The sequence below is a fragment of the Hydra viridissima genome, unplaced genomic scaffold, assembly GCF_058129835.1.
Source record: "Hydra viridissima isolate aposymbiotic clone 2 unplaced genomic scaffold, HvirCarnegie_v1 scaffold_9, whole genome shotgun sequence".
Classification (NCBI taxonomy): Eukaryota; Metazoa; Cnidaria; class Hydrozoa; order Anthoathecata; family Hydridae; genus Hydra; species Hydra viridissima.
The window spans coordinates 1,710,834-1,728,179 of NW_028324308.1; the positions used below are offsets into that span (position 1 = coordinate 1,710,834).

At 29.6% G+C, this 17,346-nt stretch overlaps 2 protein-coding genes across 8 annotated transcripts in view; one reads left to right on the plus strand and one right to left on the minus strand.

The window, feature by feature from the left end:
- The first annotated feature begins 325 nt into the window (after positions 1-325).
- LOC145186034 (uncharacterized) lies at positions 326-10,388 on the plus strand. Of its 6 annotated transcripts, none has more exons than XM_090098427.1 (7): positions 327-547; positions 3,041-3,171; positions 8,185-8,271; positions 8,467-8,594; positions 8,700-8,938; positions 9,112-9,200; positions 9,843-10,388. In XM_090098427.1, the coding sequence occupies exons 1-7, from the start codon at positions 440-442 to the stop codon at positions 10,036-10,038; spliced, it is 978 nt and encodes a 325-aa protein (XP_089954553.1). In that variant the 5' UTR covers positions 327-439; the 3' UTR covers positions 10,039-10,388. The 6 variants fall into 6 exon arrangements, 5 of the variants coding, with proteins under 5 accessions (XP_089954557.1, XP_089954553.1, XP_089954555.1 ...); XM_090098429.1 differs by having other exon boundaries at positions 335-547; positions 8,185-8,276; XM_090098428.1 differs by having other exon boundaries at positions 335-547; positions 8,441-8,594.
- Positions 10,389-11,071: 683 nt separating this feature from the next.
- The window catches only part of LOC145185989 (uncharacterized), a 58,449-nt gene continuing 52,174 nt past the window's right edge, over positions 11,072-17,346 (minus strand). For both annotated transcript variants that reach the window (XM_090098434.1, XM_090098433.1), the window contains 12 exons: positions 17,017-17,223; positions 16,298-16,846; positions 16,018-16,215; positions 15,408-15,893; positions 14,788-15,006; positions 14,443-14,635; positions 13,961-14,176; positions 13,602-13,873; positions 13,146-13,353; positions 12,793-13,011; positions 12,500-12,627; positions 11,072-11,726 (listed from right to left, as the gene is read on the minus strand). In XM_090098434.1, the coding sequence (XP_089954560.1) occupies positions 11,173-11,726; positions 12,500-12,627; positions 12,793-13,011; positions 13,146-13,353; positions 13,602-13,873; positions 13,961-14,176; positions 14,443-14,635; positions 14,788-15,006; positions 15,408-15,893; positions 16,018-16,215; positions 16,298-16,846; positions 17,017-17,223 (3,449 nt within the window). In that variant the 3' untranslated portion in view covers positions 11,072-11,172. The remainder of the gene's footprint in view (positions 11,727-12,499; positions 12,628-12,792; positions 13,012-13,145; positions 13,354-13,601; positions 13,874-13,960; positions 14,177-14,442; positions 14,636-14,787; positions 15,007-15,407; positions 15,894-16,017; positions 16,216-16,297; positions 16,847-17,016; positions 17,224-17,346) is intronic.

The window sequence follows — 17,346 nt, forward strand, 5'->3', positions numbered from 1 at the left end:
AAGATAAAACACTTGTTTTAGGATGGAGTTGGGTTTCCTTCTAAGCATTATTATCCTAAATGCGTGGCTTCCATTTAATTTTAAAGACGTGTAAAATCAATCACTATTAGATGAACAGAAGTTTTTTGGTTTTTAATGAAATGTACATCTATTTAAGTTTTTGATGCTATCTTATTGGAAGGGCTTTCAATTATAATAAAATCAAGCATCAACGTTTGTGTTCGTCATACATTTTCTCGGCAGTCCATTTAACGACAATCAATTGTCGCGACAATTGTAAATGAATGTTAAATTAATGTCGTTGACGTAAATCCGTTAAACAAAGTAAAGAGCAATTTCACAGCGCTATTTGATTGTTACAAAACGGTCTGCATTAAATGTAGCTAAATTCAGCTACTTTATCTCTTTTTAGCTAAAGTAATTGATTTATTTTAATGCAATGACTGCAGGAAAATCCTCTGTTGATTTTTTGTTATACAGTATACCTGGGCTGCTGGCAGCTCTCTTTTATGGTGTTGTATCTGGCTCCATGTCGTTTATGAACAAAGTAAGTGTTTTTTCTTTAATAATTTATTTTTGAAAAGCTATTTGTATTGGCCTATACCATGTCTACCCTTAGTTATCTTTACCTACTTTAACCAAGATACATTCACTTAACTCAATAATTTTTTGAATTTTAAAACTTAGCTGTATTAACCAGTTACATGATTAGGCTTCATAAACTGGTTTTATACAACACAAAAATAACATACTTTATTGCTTAGGAGATAGAATTATCAGTGAAAAAAAGCTTGCAATTAAAAAACAAAACCTTTTTTTAGGTGATAGCTAAATTGATGCAGGAAAATCCTCTGTATTGTGGGTGATAACCCACAATAGATTTTTTATAATTAGATTTACTACTTTAAAAAGTGAAACTTTTTAATGTTTTAAAACAAGTGACCAGCTTTTTTCAACAATCAAATGAAAGATAAAAGATAAAATAATAATGATAATAAAGATAATAACGATAATAAAGATAATAAAGATAATAAAGATAATAAAGATAATAAAGATTTTAAAGATTTTAAAGATTTTAAAGATAATAAAGATTTTAAAGATAATAAAGATAATAAAGATAATAATGATAATAATGATAATAATGGTAATAATGATAATAATGATAATAATAATGATGATAATAATGATGATAATAATGATGATAATAATGATAATAATAATAATAATAATAATAATAATAATAATAATAATAATAATAATAATAATAATAATAATAATAATAATAATAATAATAATAATAATAATAATAATAATAATAATAATAATAATAATAATAATAATAATAATAATAATAATAATAATAATAATAATAATAATAATAATAAAAAATATTCTAGATAAAAAGAAGCATTTTAACAATTGCGGCAATAATAAACTATAAAATGAAATAAACTATAAAATGAAATAAAGTATAAAAGTTGATTAAAAACATTTGTAACATTTTATAACAAGCAGTAAAAAAAGAGTATTTATGCAGTTACAAACTGTCCATATATAACAGTTATGAAATGTTCCTATAATAACTTGTATTCCATGAACTGTGATGGTATGGAGTGGTATTTAAGTGCAATAGTGTTCATAATTGCTGTATTATCAATACATATGAAACTAAACACAAAACTCTTTATCTTCTGAAACACGTTTAGGCTGTAACTTTTTGCCACCAGAAATACACATTGATGTTTTAGTCTTTAAAGTTTCCATGTAAAGCACACCTAAAAGTCATTTCACATCATGAAAGTTATTGTTCTTATACTGACCTGCACAACCATCAGAGAAATGGTAAATTTTTTGTCTTTTCAATTCCTGTTTAATGTACCTATTTATCTTCTTAAGCACCTTACATACAAAGCAAATATGCTACAAACCAAAAGTTTGAAATCACTTAAAAATTATTTCCTTGTACTTTTACATAGAATAATTTGACATTTAAAAGACATTTTGTCAGTAAATTACAGATAACAGTGTATAATGAATAATATTAAAAATCTATTTCTACTTGTTTGCTAATATCATTAGTTTTAAAAAAAGTTAAAGATTATTATAAAAAATTAATATTACTAAATGTAAAATATTATTAACAAAAATAATATAGTATATTAAATGTATAATAGTATTGAAAAATAAATCAATGGTATTAAAAATCTACTTCTATTTGTATGAAAATGTTTTTCAATTGTATAATGGCTACTAAATCACATTTTCATAAAAGAAACATCTACTTTAGGACTGGTGATGCTTTAAAGTGTTATTGAAATTTTACATAATCTAATGCAAGTGAATATGAATTTTTTTTTCTCAAAGTACAGATTGTGATATTTTACTGTTTAATCTGGATTAGTTCAAACAATATTACACTTTAAAACTTTTCTAATTTTCACTTTTTGATAAAATAAAAAGAATAAGTTATATTTGAAAAATTCGTAATTTTTTCCTCAAAGCTGGTCCTGAAACGCTTAAAGGTTGAATAGGAAACTTACAAAAACCAATTTTTGTTTTCTGGTTTTTGTAAAGTTTAAGAAGAATGTAACTCTTTTAAGATGCACAACAACAACCTTTTAGACATGCTGATGTTTCCCAGCAAGCTCAAGCTGGAGAACTCATTTTCACAATAAAAATATGTTTCAAAGTCTGTAATCTCCTTAATATATTCTACGTTTTAGCTTTTTGAACATTTGAAGCTCAGTTCTATTTTAGATAAAAAGGTTTTTCAAATGAATTTTCATTTAGTGAAGAAATCATCTTAACATTTTAATCCAACTAAGATAAAAAGTCTTTTTTTTTTTTTTTTAAAAAAAAAGATGGTGCAGGTCTAACCCTGATTAAAAGTGAATATGAATTTGAAGCTGGTGGCTCAGTTTTGATCATCAAAATATAAAATAAATAATAAAAATACAAAGCAGAATGAAAAGTCAGTTTTTTAATCTCTCTTTTTGTATTTGTATTATTGAATTTATATAAAACAAACCTTCTATTTCAGATTATTTTAACTTCATACAAGTATGATTATCCTGATGTTATAATGCTTTCTCAAGTCATATTAACTGCTTTAGTAGTTGAGTTGGGTCGCATGGCAAAGATATGTAAAATACCTCCTTGGACACTTCAAAGGTTTGTAGGATTTTAAAAAGTTTCTAATAATAAACCAAGCAATTAACAAGAAATTACAGATACTCTAACTTTCCTAGCTTGATGTTTTGGTTTGAAATTTTAAATTAAATCAAAAAATAAATTAAAAATCTATATTTATTTAAATATCTATAAATAATTAAATATATCTATATTTATATATAGTAATCTATAAACTAACAATACATATAAATCTAAACTATAATATCTATGATCTAATGATTTTTCTTGAAGATGTGTATTATTTTTCACAGTATTATATTGATTGGGTCTTTCTGGTAGGATATGATTAGATATAACTCGAGATACTTAACAAATTAAATCCAAATTTTTTTCTATATTGAAGTTTATTGTATCATGTAAAGTTTTTAATTTGTGCAGATTTCAAAGAATGCTGGGAAAATAATCAAGTTTTTTCGAGAGTAGGTGCTATCATGGCCCAGATCTTGCTTTCAGTGAACTTTTTTGATGCTGCTGTCCATTTTTGCTTAAATTCTTCATCTTTTTCTGATTTGTTACTTTTCAACAAGATTCCTTTTACAAGTGCCCAGTAACTCTCAATTATGCGCTGCTCAGGGCAGTTTGGAGGATTTGCATCTTTCAGGACAATTCTGATGCCATTTTAATTGTACTCTTCCTTTTTCTTCTTGGAGTAGTGGGTTCTTGCCAAGTCCAGCCAAAAGATAACTATCTTGTTATGTTTGTTAATAAATGGCAAAAGATGTTTCTGAAGACATTTGCTGATGTATTAATCAGAAGTCAAAGTCTTTTGAGAGACCAATTTAGCACTCTACAAGAGCAAATCACTTGGCACACAAGGATCTTCGGAGAAACTTTTTTGTCTGAATATACTTAAATTGTTGTTGTTGACACAGACACCTTTTGATTATTAACAATATTGATGGCCAGGCAACTTTGAGAAATCTTTTTTGCAGTATGTTTGTTGTCCTCAATAATGCATAAGTTTTCTCGGTTGAAATGCTTGATGAGTTTTCTTGTGTGGTGAATTGCTTTTAATTCTACATCAATTGATCTCTTCTGAGTTTTTTTCTTGGTGTAAGCTTTCAAACCCTTGCTCTTGAATGCTTCTCTAACAAATTCTTTGGTTAGATCTCTTAGGGATTGGTACGGATTTCTTATAATTGAATGGATGATCGAATTCAATTTGATTTTGTCAACAAAACCTTTCTTACTTCCACTGCCTCTTTTTCTTTCAAAAGTTTGAGTCTCCTTGTATCTCCTCAATATATTTCAAGTTCTGCAATTTTTGAATGTGAGTTGGATTTTGAAGAAAAATTTCCAAAACTTTTTCCGATTATTCAATTGTTTACTCATTTTGGACTGATAAACTGAAAGTATTAAAAAAACATCAATACAATTAAATATATGTATATAAAATGTCATTATCAAAAAAATTTGGAATTAATTTGTTAAGTAGGGTAATTTTGGCCTATTAAACTATTTTTCTTTTTATAGACAATGGCTGCTTTAATAATGTTAAAAAATCATGAATATTGATGTCCTGCAGATATATCTATTAAATAATAGTTAAAAAATTGTTTCAAACTTACAAAGTTTTATATAATATTTGTTTTACAAAATACTCAAAAATGATGAAATTAGCGGCCTAGTATGGTAATTTCGGTATAATGGAATTTGTTACACCTAATTGGCATTTAATTAAGGGCGTTGTAATTGCAAAGATTAATAATTTTTTAACCACCTATTTTAGTAAAGTATGAATATATCACCCAAAACAGAAACCTTATTAGAAAAATGTGCTTCCAAAGTAAAATTGTAAATAAAATAATTACTAATTTCTATGAATTCAATTATTATTTCTAAATTTTGTTTAAATAAGAATTCATGTTTATAAGCTCATAAGTAGTTCATAAAATAATATTTTACATAACTTCAATATTTAAACATAAAAAAATAAAATACAAAATTCAAAGAAAACTTTATAAAAAGAGATTTATTTAAGAAAGTTAAAAAACAGTTTATCAATATGTGACATAACTTTTTTTTTAAAGAATCAGTGTTTCATACAGTCATCACAAGTACATACTTTTTTAGCATAAACACTACATATAGCAACACATGTTTCATGCCACCATCTACAGCATTTATGGCATTTATCCCAATAATCCTTTAAATACGGATCAACATGATCACCATAACTGTATTAACATATTGGACAAAGTTGTTTATTAATTGCACCTTTAGCATCAAAGTTATTCAAACACATCTTTTGATGGGTAGATATATTTTTTTTAATGCATTTTTTACGTGGCTGCCTATTCTTATATTTTAAATTTAAAGACTCCTCTAGCTGAGATTTATTTGGTGATCCAGTAATTTTTTCAGCATGACTTACCCTCCTTTTTATACCTGTTCGTTTTGTATTTTTAATGTCAAGTCCAGCTAGTGATCCAAATGTAACACCATAAGGCTGTGAAGTTTCATCAGAGGTGGCTAATTCTAATGACTTCTGAAGTGTAAATGATGAGTTTGGTGAAGCAGATTCTAAATAAAAACATTTAACCAAAAAAGGTGAATAAAATTAGGCAACATGTAAATTATAAAAAAATAGTTAAAATGTTTTAAAAAAATTTGAACTATTTTTTTTTAGGTTAATAAAACAACAGATAAGTTATTATTTTGCTTGATTTAAAAAAAATTACATTTGTGTTTTAAATAAATGGTGGAAGATGGTAAAAATAATACATCTTTTAAAATGATTTACCTTTTTGAGAAGCAATTACACATTCTGTGACAAAATCAATATGATCTAAATCTTTAGCAGAGTCTAACCCATTGTCGAGAGTAGGGTGCATTTCAGAGGTAATATTTGGTTTTGAAATTTTTGATACAACATACGAGTGATCAGTAGCCTTAGCTGATGCAAAGTCTTCTTCAGTAAACACATTTCTATCAAATGGATACATTCCACATTTTTTAAACCCTGACTGACAAATTTGAACAGTTGCAGCTTTCCCATAAGCTATTCACTAACCTCTAATTCAGTTACAGGATGACCTGGATAGTGACAAAGCCAAGTACCAACTTCTTGATCATAGAATTTTTTGAGGCTTTTAAAAAATGAAACATCAAGTGGTTGCAGTTTATGTGTGCAGTGGGACGGAAGTGATGATATAATAACATTTTTCTCGTGAGCTTTTATAATAATATTAAGATTTTTTTTATGACTCGAATGTCTAAAATTAGAAGAACTGGTTGGTTTCTTGACTGTGGCTGGACTGCTTGTAAAAAATGATCAAACCATTTTTCAAACGAATCAGTTGTTATCCACCCATTTTTGCTGCCACCAGAAATAGAACCGATTGGGGCTTTATCTAAAAATTCAGGTCTCACTCGAATACGTGGATAAATCAACATTGGAGGGACAGAAAATCCACTTGCTGATTGGCAACAAACTATTGTGATTGTTTTTCCTCTTTCGCAGCTTGTTAAGCCATCAATGCTATGTTTTCCCTTCAGGGCAACAACTTTTCCTGGTTTATGGCATATAGACAATCCAGATTCGTCTACATTAAATAAGTTTGATAGTGGAATAATCTGCATTTCATTAGCATTAAACATTTTTTCTAGTTCATCATAAAAATGATTAACTTTTATTCTATTAAAACCAATGGCTTGATGCAATTATGTTAATTCAGCAACTCTTACAGAGAGTTTATTATGATGTTTTAAAAAACCCCTAAGCCATTCTTTTCCTGCTGACTTAGTTGCACAATTAAACTTGTGAATGATCCCATTTTCTTCACAAAACTGGAATACCATTTGTTTCACATCTTTTGGAGACAGACCAAATAATCTCTGTGACATGGTCAGAAGAACTTCTACAAGCTCTTTTTCTTGAAAAGCTGAGAGTGTTGTTGGGTGTCCTGCACTTAACTTTTTAAAACAATTATCAACAGACGCTTGTTTTATATAGTCATATAGTATGTATGTATGTATGTATGTATGTATGTATGTATGTATGTATGTATGTATGTATGTATGTATGTATGTATGCATGCATGCATGCATGCATGCATGCATGCATGCATGCATACATACATACATACATACATACATACATACATACATACATACATACATACATACATATGTGTGTGTATAATAATAATATTAATTAAATTATTATATATATATATATATATATATATATATATATATATATATATATATATATATATATATATATATATATATATATATATATATATATATATATATTATTGTATATAATAAATTATAAGTTTACTATATACATATTGTATATGACGTAAATTTAATTTATATTTTGGGGAACTATTATTTTATTAAGCTTCACAGAGACACTAACGAATTCACTTTTTTACTGACTCAATATTATTTTAATGCAATCTGAATTACTAAAATCAACTTCTTCTATACATGATATTTCAAACCCTTATTTCCACTTTGGTTTCAGAGAAAGCACAGGTTGGCAAATTCGGCACTGCCGAAATTAAAAACTATTTATCAGCCAAAGTTATCTCCTTAGAGCAGTCCTTGGGGAAACTTTTACATCTTGTAACATACTTTGAGTTTCATCTTATTGTTGCTCACATTTTATTCAGTTTATTTTTTTAAATAAAATAAATAACAACTTTTGGTGAAAATTTCCAAGAAAAAATCATTTATCCTACATTTTCGAAAAGGTAAAAATGTTAAGAAAAAGCTAATTATAAGTTGACGTACCTGTAATGTAAAAATAAAAGTTTAAACCAATATTTTTAGGAAAATTGTTTATCTTGCTACAATACCCAACTATAATTTTAATATTCCAATAAATAAATATTTTTAGGTGTCTTCTGAAGGGGTGCCGAAATTATCTCCCTGCCAAAATTACCCTACTTTACCCTATTTCTCGAGTTATTGCTAATTATATCTGACCAGAAAGTTTTGAGCCTAACTAATAGTTTTAATTCTGGGTTGCTTTTATAGGAGCAAAGAGTTCTTCTTTCCCAGTTTATGTTTTGCACTTCATACAACTCTTGCATTAGCTGCTCTGAGTGGATTATCTATTCCTATGTAAGGTGACAATAAATTTTTGTTATCTATGACTTTTAACTAAAAGTAAATATGCATCAAAATTTCAAAATTGTGTTAAACAAAAACCAGTTTTTAAGTATTGACTTTTTTTTTCAGTTTATGGGTCTGTTATGTTTTTGGCACAAGTGCACATATTCTTGTTATTTAGGAGATATTCTTTTATGATGTTTACAGATATAATGTTTTGCGTCGTATGTTACCTTTGGCTAACCTTCTTACAGCACACTTTGTTCTAAAGAAAACACCGTCCTACGGAATAATAACTTCTGTATTAACTATTGTTGTTGGTACTGTGTTTGCAGGTGTTTTTTTTTTGTTTTTTTTTTGTTACCCATTTTTGTGGCTTTCTAAATTAGGTCTTGTTATTGAATGGTGTGTTGCCTAATTCATTAAGCTGTTTTGAACAGGTTTGGGAGATTTAAAATTCCATTTGATAAGTTATTGCAATGGTCTACTTAGTGTCATTGCTCAAGCAACTTACCTGACATACGTCCAAAAAACAGGTGTAGAAAACAATATATCTGCTCTCTCAGTCTTACACATAAACAGCATCAATTGTGTTCCCCTGATGCTCTTATATACAGCTGCAAACGGTCAACTTTTAGAGTCGTTAAGTTTTATAGGATTTAAGAATACAAGTTTCACTGTAAGTATTACTGAGTTTTTTATTTTGTTTGTTTGTTTTTTTGAAATAATTTTTAAAGTTTTAAAAGTTTTTAATCATTAAATTTAAAAAATAAAAAATGAATTTTTAAACATTAAATTTAAAACGTAAAAAATGAATTTTATTTTTACTAAGTTTACTTAATCTAATTTTAGCTTGCGTTTATTGCGAACATTAGTATGGGTTGCGTCCTAAACTATTCATTATTTCTCTGTGCAACTTTGAACTCTGCTTTAACAACGAGGTAAATTTTAACTGCAAGTATTTCCTGCGATAAGAATTTGTTTTGTTTTTTTTTTATTTTGTGTTTGTTTTTTGTTTAATAATAAAGAAATAATATCAGTTACTCTATGAGGATGATATTTTTCTTTCTTTACAATTTTGTAAATGAAATGATTTTGTTTTTGAATTATTCAAAAAGTTAAGTCCGCGTCTTTAACATTTATTTGCTTAATTAAAAAGTGAGTTTTTTATGACTGTGACTTGAAATCGAAAATAGTATTACGTTCAATAAAATGCCAAAATGTTTCTTAACCCTCTTTGTTTATATTATTATTATTTTTTTTTTTTTTATGGTACTTAGTGGCACAATTCAATTTTCATTCACAAGCTTCTTTTACGTAAATTGATTTACGTAAAAAATCCCAATTGGTTAATTTCGAAATGTGGAATTCTTTTAAAATGTTTTTTGTTAAATTTTATCTTTTATTCTTAATTATAATTTGGCTCCTGAATAAAATTCCTAAATTTTGATTTGAAATGAGGAATTTTTTAAGAATCTCTTTAGTTCTTTAATTTCAGTTATGAAATCAGCAAACTATATTTATGTTGCTTTCGTTTCAATTTTTTTAAGATTTAAATTTTATTTTCGTACTTTATTCTTTAGTCTTATCGGTGTTGTTAAAGGTGTGCTTACAACCTTGGTTGGCTTCTTTACGTTTGGAGGACAACCCGTTACGGTTATGGCAGTTATAGGTATTACCTTAAACGCTGTCGGTGGAGTTGTCTATAGTATATTGAAATATTTTGAGAAGAAAAAACTCTCATCTTCCAAAATAACATCAACTTTTAGCGCAGCTTAAACGACTTTTTAAAAGTTATTTTATTGTGATTGAACCGGAAATAAGTTATGAAGTTAAGACAAGCGAAAATTACTAAACTGGAATTATATGATCGGATGTTAGGAAATTTAAACGAAAAATAATCTCCTGAACATTTTTTATACTTTTTATTTTTTTAAGTTTTTTTTTTTTTTATCTAATGAAAGTGTTTAGATTTTTTATTTTTTCTAAATATACAAGTTAAAAACTTTAAACAGTTATTTATTTGAAGTAGTTGAAATTATATAGTTTCTTTGTAGAATGGCTGTCTCAAAAAGTGTAAATAAATGAGTGAAATAAAACGAGAACGAAACTCCGTCTTGAATTCTCAAGAGCCTAGTTTTCTTTTTCTTTTCTGTCGAACACATAATCTCTTTAATCTTTGATACTCGACTTTTAAATCCATGTATCTTTCGCGTATATCTTCCAAGAGAATTTCTAAAATATTGATTCTCTCTTTAAAGTTCAGTGAAGACTTAAAAATCACGTGGTATTTTCCTTTTCCACTAGAAACAATTTTCCAGTTGTTCTCTGTTAATAGACTTGATAATGCTGAATTAAATCTACTTTCTTCATCAGTTTCTTTCGCCTCCGTGCTAACCTTCGGTCCCGCTTTTAGATTTTCGTCAAGTTTCCGCTGCTTTTGTTGATGATGCATGTTCTTGTAGGTTTCCTCCATTTTAAATGTGGTTTTTTTAAATTCGAAAAAATGATATGGGGCAATTAAGTTACGGCAGTTTTTAAGTCTAAGTGAGACAACCTCATGTTCAGGCGAGTTTTTTTCTAGTTAGTTTAAACTTGCATAAGAATACGAGAAAGAAGTTGTCAGCTGGGCAGTTAAAGCATATTTACCGTGCTTAATTAAGCAAATCGACGAACAGTTCTATTTTTTTACTCAAACGTACGATTGCGCTCGCGCGGCTCTTGTTGCACAGTATATGTTGAGCATAACTACCACCTTGTTAAACAAAATCTGTTATATATCTGTACTGAACATGAGAAATTAAAAAGGTGATTCGTAATTAAATTTCTATTTGCAACTAATACTAGGTTTAAAAAATCAAGTACAAAACAAAATGTTTAAAAAGCGTTTTATTAGTGTTTCTATTTCTTACATCAATTTGCTCTTTCACAAATGTCCTCACGAAATTTCATAACTAGACCAATAATATTTTCAGATGTATCTGCTATGTATAAGTTTTTTTGAGTCACTAGTTTCGTAAGTGGAGTTGCTACAAACTCGTCGCCAACAGCAACGATAACGAGTGACAATCCATTTACTTCAAACTCTCGGTTTAACTTTGCAATTCGGTCCATTTCATAACTGTCTAGAGACTCGACGCTGGTAATCAAAACAACAAATTTGGATTTGGCATTTACTGAAGAAAAGTGTTCCTCAGCAAGTTGAAGTCCGCTAAATACCTTGTTTCCCTCGGAATTCACATGTTCTAGATGGTCAACCAAATTTCTAGTTTCCTCGGACGCTCTCACACTAAACGGAATCCTTAAACTCGCGATTGTATTGAAATCTACCACACTTAACTGTATTGCTTTTGAGTCAAAATATTCAACTGAAGCCATTATGAACTGTTTAGAATTTTCAAATCCATCGCTTCCGAAAAAATTTGAATTCTCGACTACAAATGAGATTGCGATGTCTTTTGAACATCCTAAAAAATTAAAAACAGTATCCTTAAAAGTCAGTTCAGTATTTCTTCCGAAACCATATAATGTTACTTTGTGAATTTTAGGTCAAACTGGATCATTCCATTTCCGACATGAACAGGTGTTTAATATGCTATTGTTAACACCAGAATTCGACGGAACCTTACAAAACTTCGGTTTATTTGAAGAACTTCTTTTTTGATTTTAGACTTTAAAGTAAAAGACATTTTAATATTTTGTAACAGAAGAATGGACATCAGTTTTACGTAACAGCTGCACAAATAGTCGCTATGAAATTAGTCAGACAAATAGTCAAGTTGAACAATAAAATGAATTCTTTGTTCTCATCATTGTCATAAACTCATTCTACTAATTATTATCTGTCAAAACTAATACCTTTTTACCTACTCATATATGATATATTTGATACAATGATATATATTTACCGAATTACGTAGAGAAAGTTAACAAAATTCGATCTTTTTTGTCTTTTTCCTTTCGTTTTCTTTTATACAGTAACAATTTTTCAAATAGCCGCTAAAAACTCAAGTTTTAAAGTGTATTCCAAAATTTCGAAAAACCACTGCGATAAAAGTTGGTTCTTCGAAGTTTAATTCTTTTTGTAGGTAAGCAACATAAGGTGGTACAGCGGTACTACCTACTTATGTTCAGGCACCGCTATACAAAGTTCTATAAATTCCGCGCAAAACACTGACGGAACTTACAAATATACTACATAAATTTATATATTTTAATAGAATATTCAATTTTTAATTACCTTTACATGACGTCACATCGTTACTATTCAGTAATTTTGCTTCCGGCTTACTAAACTTGAGTTCATTTTTTTCTATTTCTATTTTTCTGATGCAACCTTTAAAAGGCGTATAAACTGCCGGATGATGGCTGAAGTAAGATTTAAAAATTTTTAGAAACTTTATAGTTAAAGGAAAAAAAAAATCATTTAAAAGTTGTACTTTTATGGCAATAAACAAAAAAAAAAAAAAAAAAGCAAAAAAACAAATAACAACGAAGCAAGCGATTAAAACAGAAAGTGAAAAACAAACGAACTCTTTATTCGCCAATAGTTTGTCGACTTTTCCAATGGATAACGTTGTATGTAGATTTGCAATCTTTTGAAGCGAAGGACTGCTTCCCATGGCAACACGGCGTTGGTTGAAGAACATCTCCACGCGCATGTTATGCCGAAGCACGCGCAACGTTGTCCAGGTATTTAACGAGATGGATTTCTCGCTAATAATTGTGGAATTACCACCCCCCAAATCCCAACTAAATGCAGACATAAAAATATATACCTTCCTGACTATTTAGAAATGTATAGCATTAAATAGCCAAACAAAAATACACTGCAACCATTAATCTTAGAAATAAAGTATATAATCCTCATACAAATTAGCATTAACCTGCATAAAACCTTTCTATTTTTCAATGCTAGAAGAAAATAATCACGCATGCCAATAGGTCCTTGTGCATACATAAGCAAGCCATCAGATGAGTCGCTCTTAAATTCTACGTTGATTTCGTGCCTATGCTTCCCATCAATCATTTGTCGATAAGTCAAATACGAAGTTTTCCCGTTGAAGAAGGCGGGAGGCTGAGGTAGAATGTGAACTACAAAAAAGGAAAAAATAACTAAGAAATCAACAACAAATCTCTTCGTTTAAAATGACGTTTGAAATGGAACTTTTAGCTTGTTAAATTTATGCAATACTGTTTTACTGTTTAGAAATAGTTTAAAACTATAAGACGAAAACTAGTTTTAAAAAGCAATTAAAATTTTCACGCAACCACAAATTCTTTTTATACAATTTCGAAAGTCATTTCCTTTTGCACAATTTTCATATATATATATTTTTTACCTCTTATTTGACACTTATCTCCTTGAAATCCCACTGAACAGCGACATTTATACGAACGAGCACTGGTCGGCATGCAAGTGGCGCCATATAAGCACGGTTGTTCTCTACAAGGATCACTGCCGTATGAAGAAATTATATTAAACTGACGCAAGACATGCGGTCCTGGGAAGTTAAGGCTAATTGGGTCGTTGTTTAGAGCAAGTCTCTTGATGCTTCCTTGGAATCCATTAATCGCCGAGTCAGTTGATGTAAACCCGGCATTCATAAAGTCACTAAAAAATAAAGTATTCTTGTATGAAAACACATTCAAAAGTGAAAAAACAATGTCTAATAAAAATGCACTAAATTTCAAATCCAACCTAGCTCTACTTTTCGAATCTAAACCACCCAAGTAACCCTGGGTATCAACAGTGAATTGTTTCAAGTTTCCTTGGGAGTTCTTGAAAACGGAAACATCGCCATTCACAATAAGTTGGCCATCTCCACCAATAATTGAAGCAACAATTATGTTCCATTGATTTTGAAGAGCTTGTTGTAGAGAGCGAATGTGTGCAGTATGTGAACCGATTTTGAATCTAAAAAAATTTGTTTAATGCACCATGATGGTATTTAGAATGAAACCACTAAAAAGTTATATGCGCGAAATTGCTTATAAAACGCACTTTTAGAAAAATGAAACATCGAGAACCAGAGGGGCAGCCTTATGAAACCCAGTAAAAATAACAAAAGAGTTTTTAAAGTGAAATTAAAAATCGGATATATTATTTATATCAATAAATACTACTATCCTGAAATAATTGGTGTAATTTTTTTCTAGGAAAACAATTAATCAAGTTCTTACTTGAAGTTGATGTAACCTTCTTTCAAATATATTGTCATGAAGTCAAAATTTACGTTCTGTGATGAATCGGCAACATAAAATACTATACCATCATTGTTGATCGGCATAATGTGCAATTCCAGAGAAGCATTGAAGCGAAAGTCGGGAGTTTGAATGACTTGATACGATCGACCACCATAAAATATGTCATAATCTATGAATTGAAAAAGAGAAAATTAAGCAGAGAAATTAAGCAGAAAGACAACGCGTAAGAGGAAGATTAAATGGCAGTTTCCTATTGAAAAAAAACAACAAAAAATAAGAAAACCATCAATGAAAAGTGTGTACAACTTTTTAAATAATTACCACATGCTCCGATATATGATATTGTTAAAAGTTGCCTTTTAACACAAGCCTGATGTTTCATCCAACATTCATTTTTGTAGGTTTGTCCATCGTTTCCACAAACATATTCCTGTTGCGTAGAAGAGCAACTGTCTGGACACACGCATGCAGCTTTTCCATCCTTTTTTAATTGACATTCAGAATAAAAGCCACATTTTAGTGCAGAACAACCGGTTATCTCTTAAAATCAAATTAAAAAAAACATTTTCAAAATTTCACAGCGAAAAAAATATATCGACAGCTAGATTTTCAATTGAAGCATTTAACTTTTTTTTTTCACACAGGACAAGTTATAACAAAAATAATATTGACATCCTGCAATTTTAACAAAAAGTACTCAGCTAATCTACGAAAGATTAATGCAATATGTATACAATGTATATGTAAATTTATCTCAATTTAAAACTTGTTTTCGCATCGAAAAATGATGCAGCTTAAACCTACAATATACAGATCGCAGCTAAAAAACCAAAATTAAAAACTTATTAAAAAAACAATAAGTATTTTTTTACAAATTTAGAACAAGATCTCACACATGGAAGAACACATAAGAACACTTAAGAAGACATAAGAACACTTACTCTCTGTACAAGGTTTTTTTGTGAGCTTTTTTATTTTACCAGGGCTCAGTGCGCAAGGATAAATATAGTATTCGTCTAACTTGCCACGGATCATACGAACGTAACCTGGTGCATAAACAAACCTTCCTATTGAAGCATCTTCTGACCAATCTTGGCTAAGTTCATTACTAGTTCTTCTGTCAGTTCTTGTGAAACTTTGAATCTCCGCACCATCAACATAGATATGAACCATATCGGACTTTAAGTCATAAGTTGCAGCAACGTGTGTCCAAACGTTCGGTTTTATTATTGGCGTAGTTCTTTTACCAAAAACATTTCTGTGTGAAAAGTGAATCGCTCCATCAGCAACGATTCCAAAATCATAGACCGATTTGTAACGTGGATTTTTCCATCCAGGATCAATCGTAACAAAAAGCTGATGAGTTGGTTCGTTGATATCCTCAAGATAGACCCAAGTTGCGAATGTAACGCCAGCCACTGGTTTCCCTTTACAAGAATTTTGTAACATGAAAAAAAATTCAGACTTAAAATTCTTTCTGGTTAAACAGAATATTAACTTTTTTCTCGTAAATAATTTTGCCTACATATGTAATGCTACAACTTAATTTACCTTGGAATTTTTTCCCGTCAATCTTAATGTGCCCATTGGAAAACTCAGCTCCACGTCCGCATTGTAAGTTCTCCTTGAAAAATACGCCGTCAACTATACTTCCGTCATTTTGGAATCGCGAGGATTCATCATAAACAATGCTCCTCGATGTATTTCCAAAACTGAAGTACAATGACGGATTACAAATACCGACACGCTCTATAAAACAAGCTACAATACATCAGCATATGTAAACAAACTTGGTGAGTGTGCGCACAACAGTTTTTAAAAAAGTTCTAACCTTTAACAGGCATACTCAATAAAAGAACATCATGTATGTATGAATGCAAGTTGTTGATAGAAAGTGTATGCATAAAGTTTTCTTCTTTTTTAACCATCCATTTCAATGCCCCTGCACTTTGGCCAATTCCAATTACTGCAATTTCAATACCATCTGATTGCAACATTTGTACATTGTGTGCAAGTTGTGCTGACCCAGTAATATCACTCATACCTTCTGTAAATATAACAATTACTTTATCTGAGTCTGGTCTAGATTTAAAAAAAAATTCTTTCCTTGCACGATCTAAAGCAAGATCAATTCTTCGACTGCCTCCAGGTGCAACTATATTAGTAAGTTCTGTGTATAAAGATTCTTTTGACACACTAAAGTTCTGGGGGATAGTTACATCACAACCATATGATGCTACCGCAACACGTGTGGCTGTTATAGAAAGATTGTAAGCACTTATTGCTGCACGAGTAAAAAGCCTCATTGCATTAAATGAATTAGGGGAAACAGATTGCGAACCATCCAGCATAAATAAAAGATCCGTAGAGCCAGTAACATCTATAAAAGAAAAGCATGCACAAGCACTGTAGTAAGTTTGTAGGAAAGTCAAAAAATATTGCACAACAGTTGCAAAAAGTTGCAGTAAAGTTTCATATAAATTACAGTAAAGTTGAAAAAAGGATCAACCAGTTGTAAAAAAAAAAAATAGAACCAAGAAGTTGGTTTACCACAAGGACTTCTGCTGCTCAAAAGCAAAGGTAAACCTTTTAAACAGCTTGCCATTTGTAAATGGCATTCTGATGCATATGTGCGAAGGTCATCTCCACATACTAGATTATAGCTGCTTGGGCAAGAGTTACATATGCATTGTGTTTTACGATTCAGTAGATGGATACATTTTTTATACACAGGACAATTCACATTCAAACACAAATCTATGTATTAGAAATATGCAAACATTATAAACAAAGCACCCATATTATCTAAAGCATATAAACCGAAAATGCCATTAAAAATTTACCACAAACAAAGAACACTAGATCTTACAAAGGATATTA

Bases quoted from the DNA above. Each gene is read 5' to 3' on its own strand.
- LOC145186034 (XM_090098427.1), top strand. From the start codon at position 440: ATGACTGCAGGAAAATCCTCTGTTGATTTTTTGTTATACAGTATACCT. The intron at 8,272-8,466 runs GTAAGGTGACAA...TGATGTTTACAG, and splicing joins AGTGGATTATCTATTCCTAT to ATATAATGTTTTGCGTCGTA. The intron at 8,939-9,111 runs GTAAGTATTACT...ATCTAATTTTAG, and splicing joins TTAAGAATACAAGTTTCACT to CTTGCGTTTATTGCGAACAT.